A 10,303-nucleotide genomic window follows, 5' to 3' on the forward strand; every position below is an offset into this window, starting at 1 on the left:
TTACAAACAATAGACATAACAATCGTATTATGAACAATTTGATAAATGATAAAAGGATCAATATGTGGTCGTAAATTTCTCTATAAACAATGATTAGTAATTGTATGTATATAGATATAAAATCTTGAATATTTAAAATAAAACAAAATAGCATAATAATATAACAAATGATATATAGTATAAATTAAAATATAATATAATATAATTTAACAATATAATTCAATTAAAAATTAATAAACCAACCGAAACTTCAAATTAAAATGACCAAGAATAAGGAATAAGGAATAAAGGATAAGAATAAATACAAATACAAAACAAAAAATCGAAAATCAAAAATGGAAAATGGAAAATTGAAAATGAAAATAAAAATAAAAAAAGAATTTTTAATAAAGAAAACGAAAAATAAACAAACACAAGGAATATAACAATGGAACAAATAGAAACCAGTACCAGTGGGGGGCGAAATGGGGTCGGGTCGGGTGGGGTGGAACCAAACAAGTGTACCTTACTTGACCAAAAAAATTAATACAAAAAAATTCAAAAACTCCTCTAATCGCCATTTTCAATTGGATCTGCAGCCCAATTCATTCCCATGAAATTATCATCATCGGTACCGCCAGCACCTCCTGAACCCGAACCAGTGCCAGTAATATCACCTCCTGGTCCAGTAGTTGTCCATATATCATCAAGACTATCAATGTTGAAATTAATGTCAAATGCATGAGTCGAATCACCAAATACCAGATTATTCATTCCCATTCCTGGGCCACTTACACTGAGATTATTACTTCCATTTGAAAGATTTTGCCCACGATTATGATTGCTGTTGTTGCTATTTTGTTGGTGATGATGTTGTGTATCTAATAAATGAACATCAAATGGATCGTCGTTAAATGTATTGGACATAGCAGTGGCTTGAGTTGGTGCCAATGGGGGGTTTAAATCTAGATCTTGATCTTGCAATGAAGTTGAAGATTCTTTCTTCAAAGATAATACTCCATTCTCTTCTTCTTTTATTATAGGATCTAAGTTTTTGGAGTTTGCATTGGTTTTGGCTTGCTTCTTTGGAGAATTGCCATTACTATTTTCATTATTGTCATTCAATTTACCTGATTTACGCTTCTTTTTCGTAGTTTCACCACTAATTGGTTCAGAGCGAGGTGTCAATGGCTGGAAATCCTTCTTTCCCATACTTGGAGTATTTGAACCTGGACGCTGTTGCTTGTCTTGTAATTGACGCATTTGCTCTGTTGGTTGAGGCTGCTTTGGCTCCGTGCCAGCACTAGGAGGTTGTGACATGTTTGGTGTTGTTTGTCCAGATGTTTTGTTGTTTGCTGTTGTAGAAGCATTTGAATTCGCCTTTTTACCCTTTTTACTATTGGATTCTTTCTTCGATTTCTTATTGCCCATTGCTGGTGATGATTTATTGCCTAATGCAGGTGAATTGTTTGACGTTGCAGGTGATGGTTTTTGATTAAATTGTCCCTGAGGACCATTTGCAGTTGTTGGCGGAGGTGGTGGGTGGAAAGTTGCTGGAGTTGGTTGTTGTTGATTAGGAGGAAGTTGATTTTGATTTTGATTTGAATTTGAATATTGATTTTGACCGGCAAACATCATTCCATTACTCAATGGGTTGGAGTCGGAATTACCAGTGTTTCTAGCAAATTCTAATCTCTCTTTATTCTGTCTTTCTAATAACATTAATTGATTTTGATAATCTCGTAGAGCATTATTGTTTCTGCCACTACTGTTATTACTAGTGCCGTTTGACATCTGACCATTCTTTTTCATTCCTTGAGACCCAGCCATCTTAGTCATTTGCTGTTGTTGTTGTTGTTGTTGGCTCTGGAAATTATGTTGAGCTTGTGCTTGACCTTGTTGAGAAGGATGTGGCAGTGGAGCTGGTGCAGCATTTTGTTGTGGAGTCAGCTGTTGATTTGATCTTGCACCAACAGGAGAGTTATTCTTCAGAGATGAATCACCCATTGCTGATGCCAAATTGCCTTGCAACTGACCCTGTTGTTGTTGCTGTTGTTGTTGCTGTTGCTGCTGCTGAGCAACCATTGCAGCTTGTTGACGCAAATTGTTCATTTGATTTTGTGCTTGTTGCTGGAAAGTAGTTTTGGGTTGCTGCTGCTGCTGCTGTTGTTGTTGTAAAAATAGTTGTTGTTGCAAATTCAAATTACCAGGTCCACCACCTACAGCATTCATCATTTGCTGTTGTTGTTGTGGATCTAAACCATTCATTGGGATTTGTTGTCTTTGTGCAGCCATTGCTTGTTGTTTCATCATCATTGCCATTCTTTGTTGTTGTTCCATTGAAGGCTGATTTTGACCATTTGGCATCTGAGCAAATTGTTGATTAATGGGGAACATTTGTTGTTGAGGATTCAGATTTGGTGGCATATTGATAGGGAAATTAGCGTTAGTTGCAGAACCTGGCGGTTGAGGTGTTTGACCTGGTCCTTGAGGTTGGCCTTGATGCTGTGGGGCAAATTGATGTTGTTGATTTTGCATACCACTAGCAACACCGATTCCTCTTTGCTGTTGCTGCAGGAAAGGCTGTCCCTGTTGCCCTTGTTGTTGTTGTTGTTGTTGAAAGTGATGTTGTTGTTGTTGCTGCTGCTGTATGAGAGGAAGTTGACTGAAAAGATGTTTTTGAGTTTCTTGGACTCTGAGATAATCATGATAAAGCTTGTTGTTAGGGTTATTATTACTGTTACCGTCTCCATATCTGACTTGAAATAAATCAAAGAAAACTTGCCACCATTCCAATAAAAATCCTTGAGAACAATCCATCAAAGGAGGAATAGAAGGCAAGTTGGGACTTTCTTTAGAAAATGCTTTTGCTGTATCTTGAAATTGATGTTTGACCAAAAAATCCAAAATCAACGAGTTTAAAACCTGTTTAGTTGTGTTGGGAACCATAGTATTGGATGATGATGGAGTTGCTGTTGTTGTTGATGTCGGTTCATTTTCTGGTAGTACTTGTTTATGATTCATTGCCAGCAATAATTGTAGTTATGAGTTATATATGTATGTATATGAAGATAATAATGAAATTTCTTTAAAGGAAAATAAAACAAATGAAACAAAACAAACCAAAACAAAATAAAAAGCCAATAAATTAATAAAAGCAACAAAATATAGCAGATTTAATGAAAAAAATGTATGAAAATTGTCAAATGGATATATATAAAGTAATATTGTTGTTTTTTGTTGAACTTTTCAAATTTGTATAAAAAAAGTGCAGTTTGATATACTGTTCGTTGATAAAAGTGGGTAAGATAGCCAGTGTGATCTAGCCGTTGATGCTGAACTACTTGGTGTCAGTGAGGGATTTTTAAATAAATTCAAGATTATAGAGAATCTGATATAAGAATGAATGGAATATCTTATAAGTTGAAATGATTAAACTTGAATGGATGGATGGATGGAATGAATTGGTTAGATGGGGGGGGGTTGGTAAGTAATAGAGAGAGAGGGAAAGATTTGAAAGTAAGTTTTTTTATTTTATTTTTTTTTTCTGAATGTTAATTTTTCGTTCCCTTTTTTTTTTTTCTTTTTCAAATTTCTTTCAGACTCAGATTTGGCTGCCTTTAATGTCAGTTTGCTGCTAAGTTGATAAGTTTCTTTCCTTTTGTTTCTTTTTTCCTTTTTTTCTTTTTGCAATTTATCAATCAAAACTTTTGAATGATTAGAAATGTCTCCTTCTTACTCTAAGTAAAAAGATTGAAGGTTGAGTGAGATGTAGATTGGTTGATTAAAAAAAGAGAAAAAGAGAAGAAGAGAAAAAGGGTTGTAAAATATTTGAATCTTGAGATTAAGAAAAAAAAAGATGTAAGTTGTGTTGTTTGTTGGATTTACATTTGGGTCCGATTATTTTGTTGTCTGTCTGACCATCCAGCTATCTAATTGGTTTATATTTCAACTTTTTTTCCTTCTGTTTCTCATTTAAGTAATACAAATTGTCTGATTGAGTTTTTGTTACTTGTTGTTGTTGTTCTTTTTTTGTTTCTCTTTCTGGTTGATACACACACTCACGCATGCTCCACCACCCACACTCAGAAGACAGGTCTTTTATTGGTCTAGTTTAGTTTAGTCTATAAATTGGGGTTAGGTCAAGAAAAAGATTATGCCTGGGCGTTATATATAATAACAATTGAGTGGTGTATCAAGTAATCAATTTTGGTTAATGAAAATTGAGCCACAGGTGTGAGTTTTTTTTTTTGTCCTTGGTTTAAAATGCAGAGAGGATTTTTCTGTGCTGTTTTTTTCTTTTCTTTCATGTCAACATTTTTTTTTTCTTTTTGCAGACATCTAAGGCGGCAGAGAAGAAGAAGTATCTGGAGGAATATATTTGTGGTAGCCGATTCTCTACAACAAGTACATAGGAAGACCTAAAGTAATCATTTAGCTATAATCGCAAATCAAGAAAGATCTGAAACAACAACGTTTAATTAGTATATATATAGATGACAATTGTTTGTTCATTATTGTTAAAAACAAACAAGGTGAGGGAGGGAGAGGAGGAGGAGGAGAAGAAACAACACCAATTATTAGTCGTGTAAACAAAGTAAATATCTTTTGTCTTCCATACAATCTGACAGACACAAGTCAATTTCTTTTTTCGGCCAGCCCGTCATAGTTTTTTTTTATTTTAACCACTTGGACACGCCTCCGCCTTGAGATTTTAAACAATCTGTCATACTGCAAGTACTACTACTACTACTACTGGTGGTGGTGGTGGTGGAGGACCAACAAGAAAAGAGAACAATAGTATTAAATTATAATGACTTTCTTATTCTATTTATTTTCTCTATTTATGAAGGATGTATAAGTACAAATGTTATGAAACCACAACTAGGACCGCATTCTAAATTGACTAATCAAAATCTATGTGGGTTTTTGCCTGTGTGTGTCTCATCAGCAATCTCTGCATTCAGATTGCGGCGTTATTTTTGGCATTTTTAGTTACACATTTCTCAAGATCTCTCTACTTCTTGCCCTTTTACTTCATACATACATAATGTTCCCGTCAACAACTAAATAATATGTCAATTACTGTCTTTCTTAATGCTTCTTGCATCAGATATATCTTGGCTAGACCATATATTTGATTTCCATTAGCTAACTTTTTTTTTTTGTTGTTTTTATAGTAAAAGTGTCACCCCATCACCCCATCACTCCCCCCCCCATATTTCAATTCATTTACATCATTTATATTTGTATATTCTTCAAAATCAGTAGTTATGACACTTGATACTATAGCATCACTGATGTTGCTACTTATGTGGCGTCTTGATTAATATTATTTTGTTTATCAAAAATTTTATGACTACTACTAATTTACATACATACAAAAAAAAACACACCTCATTCCATCACCTTTTATTCTTTTGTTTTATTTCTAAATCTTTGGTTGCATGTAGTTTGATGATATTTGGATAATCTTGTCTATTACCCATATATCCCAATGACCAATCATAACTAATCGCATAGGCAAATATAGTACCAGTTTTATTAAATGCAGTGGCAGATATTGCCCCTGGCAATTCAGGAAACGATTTTAATCGTTGCTTAGCATCTTTATCCCAAAAGCAAAATGTACCATCTGATCCAGCAGTACTGAATGTACCATATATAGGATGGAATGAGATGGCATTGACTGAATATGCATGAGATTCATTGGCATTAGAACTACTTGTGGTTCTTAAGCCTGCACCTGCACCACCAGTAGTATTAGTGGTACCAGTAGTATTACCACCGGATTTTCTATGACATTTAAATGAAAATCCAAATTTTTTCTGTTCATTTTCTGTAATGTATTGTATGGCACATCTTCCTTCAATAGATCCAACAGCAAATCCATTTGCTTGAGGATAACATGAAACACAACGAGTTTGCCATTTCAAGGGTGATTGTGAACTTTTGAAAATTTGTTGAGGGTTATTCAAATCAATTATACTAATATGTCTATCAGCACATCCAACAACTAATAATTTCTGAGAATTATCCATCGAATAAACTCTTTCTGGTAAATTGATTGTTGAAACAGGTTGAGGTGATCTCATATCCCAGTATTTTAATGTTTTATCCCATGATCCACTAGCAACAACTTGAGTATTTGTTGGACCACATTCAACGTATCTAACTGATTTAACGGCAGAATCATGTTGTCCAATTTGTTGGGCTTGCTGGGTTGCCAAATCAAATATTTTCACTTGATTGTCGGCACCACCTGATATAATTTTCGTCCCATCAATAGACCATCGAGAACTGAAAACTGGAGCTTCATGTTCATACATTGCTCGACCCATATTATTTCCTGAATTAGGATCAATTTCATAAATTCGAACTTTTTTATCCCAACTTGCTACAGCTAACAAATCTTGTTGTGGTGAGAATGAAATATCTTCAATTGAATCTTCCGGTGGGTTATTTATGGTTATATCATTTAATAATTCTTGACCAGTAACAGCACTTGATGTGGCTGTGGTCGATGTTCCTGTTGACGAACTACCCAAGAATGACATTACAATAAAATCTCAATATAAACAATTCTTAAAAATTAATTGACTAAACCACTACTATTCTTATATTGAGAAGGGGGGAAGGGTAGGATACAATCAATTGAAATGAGATGACGATTTGTTAATGAATTGAGTTTTCTTTTTTTTTTTTTTTCTTTGAATTTGTTGATAGTTTTTTTTCTTTTTTTGGGCTCCTTTTCCTTTCGAGGGTTGGAATGAAGATTGAAGTTTTCTTTCTTCTTCATATATAAGATTGTTTATATAACTCAATACTAGACAAACTGTAGAGTAAATATGAGTGGCCTTGATAGAGGTGCAAATACGGCTACTACTACTACTACTTCTTCTTCCTCCACAACATCGTCATCATCTTATAGTATAACCTATTCAACTAATGAAATACCGATATTAACATATTCCAATAATAATAACAACAACAGTCCTCATATTCATCAATCTTCAGAAGTTCATGAAACTTCCCATCATTCTCAATACGAAGAAAATACATTTATTGATTGGTCAAAGGAATCAATTATAATTTCAAGAAATCCATCTGTTTTTCTAACCAATAAATGGATCATTTTGATTTTTTCTGCCATTATATTGGGTTATTTCACATCAGCCATTGATTTGATTCAAGTATCACTAAATGATTTTAAAAAGGGGATATGTTTTAGTTCTAAAGATTCTTGGACTTTATTAAATCCTTATATGACTTGCCCTGTCGAGGATTGGTACAATTGGGATCAAATATTTTTCACCATACGCAATCCAATTGTTAAATTTATAATTAATTTCCCAATTTATTTAATTTTGGCCCTTGCGTTTGGTATAATAGCTGGATATTTAACGTATAATCGAGCATATATGATTCGTCAATCGGGTATACCAGAAATTAAACTAATTATATCTGGATTTAATTTGAAAATTGATCAATATTTGGGATTTAAAACTTTACTTCTGAAAAGTATTGCCTTAATATTTGTTGTTAGTTCCGGATTATGGTTAGGTAAAGAAGGCCCTTTGGTTCATATTTCATGTTGTGTTTTCAATATCATTTATGAAATCATTTCTAAGTATTATAGTAATCAAAATGAAGCAATTCGAAGAGAATTATTAACTGCTGCTACTGCGACCGGTATATCAGTGGCATTCAATTCCCCTATTGGTGGAGTATTATTTGTTTTAGAAAGTATGCCTAGTTATTTCATCCCCACAAGGATCATGTGGAATTCATTTGTTTCCGCCACAGTAGCTACAATTATCTTGACTGGATTTAAAATATTTACTGATGGAAGAAATTTTAATGAACAAGTTTTATTTCAAGTCAATTTTGGTAATTTTAGTTGGTTATTTGTTGAAATCATTCCATTTATAATGCTAGGGATAATGGGTGGGGTTTATGGTCATTATTTTATTAAATTTAATGGGAAATTTTCTAATATTAAAATCAGAAGCTTGATTCGACACCGATTATGTAATTTATTGAAAGTTGATTATAAATATGGCTCAATTTTGGAAATCTTATTGATTGTTTTAATCACAACAATTATAAATTTCCCATTTGAAATATCAAAACTACCTTTAAATGCATTATTGAATTTATTATTTAAAAGCTGCACCAAAGATAACGATAACTCAAATTTGTCAACAAGTAAAGATTTCATTTGTCAAGATTCCAATGGAGTAGCATTATTTAAGCTATTATATATTATGATAGAAGGATTTTGGTTAACTTGTTATACTTTTGGATTGGATTTACCTGGGGGGATTTTAATGCCAAGCTTAGTAATGGGTGCCATGACTGGTAGATTTTTAGGAATAATCACTCAAGCTATACAACTGAAATTTAATTGGGAAAGTTTGGCAACTTGTACTGCTGATTCATGTCTTGTGTCACCAAGTTCATATGCTGTCATTGGTGCTGCATCCTTCATGACTGGAGTCACCAAATTGACAATGTCAGTGGTAGTAATAATGTTTGAAATGACTGGTGCAGTGACATATGTATTACCAATTATGGGTGGAGTAATGACATCGAAATTTGTTAGTGATTGGTTGACACCAAATAATATTTATGATACTTGGCTCCAAAATAATTTCAACCAATCGAGTGATGGTGTAGAAGGTGTTACTACCAATAACCACCTTAACAGCAATTTTTATGACAATGGAAACCAATTGATTAATCAAGGTAAGGGGACTGGATTGATTTCATTTCAGAATTTAACTAGTACAATAAAATCGAAATTACCCAATATTAATATTGCTTCATCAATGATCCCCTTATTAGATGTTAAATGTTTGTGTTTATTACCTGATCAAGAACAGGAACAGTTTACCTTGAACTCGTTAAACTCATTTATTAATAACGATTGTCATGAAGGTTATCCAATGATTATTAATTATAATAACCCAATTATAGTAGGATATATTCCTAAATCACAATTGTTAAATCAATTATTTTTATCATTATCAAATCGAGAAATTGATTCAAATTCACCAATTTCATTTCAAATCAACCACGGTGTTGATATTCCTGAACGAGTTGAACAATTATTATCGCAAAGAAAACAACCACAAGTTGTTCTGATTAATGTGCATCCAATACAATCCACATTGATAATTAATGAAAAAACCCCAATTTTATTAATTATTGAAATGTTTGAAAAATTGCATCTAAATAGTTTGATTATTGTTAGTAATCAAGACGAGACTTCAATGACGGGATTCATCGATCGATTTATATTAAATGATTTAATAATTGATAAATTCGAAAAATTAGTTGATAAATTGAATGATTATCAAGTAATTCAACAATTTGATATAGAGGAAAATGCTGGAAGAGTGGAGATGACTGAATTTGATTATGATAATGATGAAGATGATGATATGACAAGAATTGATAGGAAATCAATTGAATTGATTACATAGATTTTTGTATAAAAAATAGTATATATGTATTATATTAGGTAAAATATCGTACCTTCCTTATAGTTACAAAACTCACTCTTCTGTTTTTTATAATTCTATCATTCAATTTATAGATTTAGAGAAGTTTACATGGATAAAATGTTGATGATTTAGGCCAATTAACCAATTGATATAGCCATGTTTCGTACTATGTCCAATTTATTCATACTATTTTCGCACTAATTTTGGTTCAAAAATTTTCAACATTTATAATTTCAAAAGTAACTAAATAAAAGTGTACTAACCGTTTGCAAACGTATTCATAGATAAAACTGGCTTGTCAAATCCAATAAAAAAGGAACACAATTTCTTTAAAAAATATCAATCACAATATGCTTTAGTTTATCTGAGAGGAGGCGGGGTGGGTATCATGATATTGTTGATGTTCTTGTCGTTGTTGTTGTTGCATCTGCAAAAAACAAATAAAATATGTAGCCAGATTACACGACCTATTCTTTTTGTTTGCAATTAATAACACAAAACTTTAGTTGTCTTTTGTGTGGTTCCAATATACAAATTTATATCCAATAATAGAACACCAATGCACTTTGATAATGATATATCCTTTAACTTATCTCCTTTCACCACTATAGTACTCATTAATACATTATTACAAATACATCTTAATTAGTTGTACAAATTTTCATTTTGAGGATAATCGTAAGAGATTTAATAATGATTGTAACTATTGATTTATATGCGGAGATAGCTTAAGAGCCTTACCAAAAAGATTAAAGGAGAATGTTTTCAACACCAATATTGTATTATAATAGAAAAATTACTAAACGGAGTTTGAG

The 10,303-nt window shown here is 32.5% G+C and overlaps 3 protein-coding genes across 3 annotated transcripts; 1 reads left to right on the top strand and 2 right to left on the bottom strand. All coding sequences in view use genetic code 12, as the record gives it.

Annotated features, from left to right (window-relative positions):
- Nucleotides 1-549: 549 nt before the first annotated feature.
- On the bottom strand, nt 550-2,928 carry FLO8 (Flo8p; the record flags this gene model as incomplete). The annotated part of the gene is made up of 1 exon (XM_707013.2): nt 550-2,928. One exon carries the CDS (start codon nt 2,926-2,928, stop codon nt 550-552), a length of 2,379 nt encoding a protein of 792 aa, XP_712106.2.
- Nucleotides 2,929-5,384: 2,456 nt separating this feature from the next.
- GLE2 (RNA export factor) lies at nt 5,385-6,536 on the bottom strand (the record flags this gene model as incomplete). The annotated part of the gene is made up of 1 exon (XM_707014.2): nt 5,385-6,536. One exon carries the CDS (start codon nt 6,534-6,536, stop codon nt 5,385-5,387), a length of 1,152 nt encoding a protein of 383 aa, XP_712107.2.
- Nucleotides 6,537-6,827: 291 nt separating this feature from the next.
- Nucleotides 6,828-9,467, top strand: CAALFM_C604370WA (uncharacterized protein; the record flags this gene model as incomplete). The annotated part of the gene is made up of 1 exon (XM_707015.2): nt 6,828-9,467. One exon carries the CDS (start codon nt 6,828-6,830, stop codon nt 9,465-9,467), a length of 2,640 nt encoding a protein of 879 aa, XP_712108.2.
- Between the last annotated feature and the right edge of the window lie 836 nt (nt 9,468-10,303).

This window comes from Candida albicans, chromosome 6 (genome assembly GCF_000182965.3).
Source record: "Candida albicans SC5314 chromosome 6, complete sequence".
NCBI lineage: Eukaryota > Fungi > Ascomycota > Pichiomycetes > Serinales > Debaryomycetaceae > Candida > Candida albicans.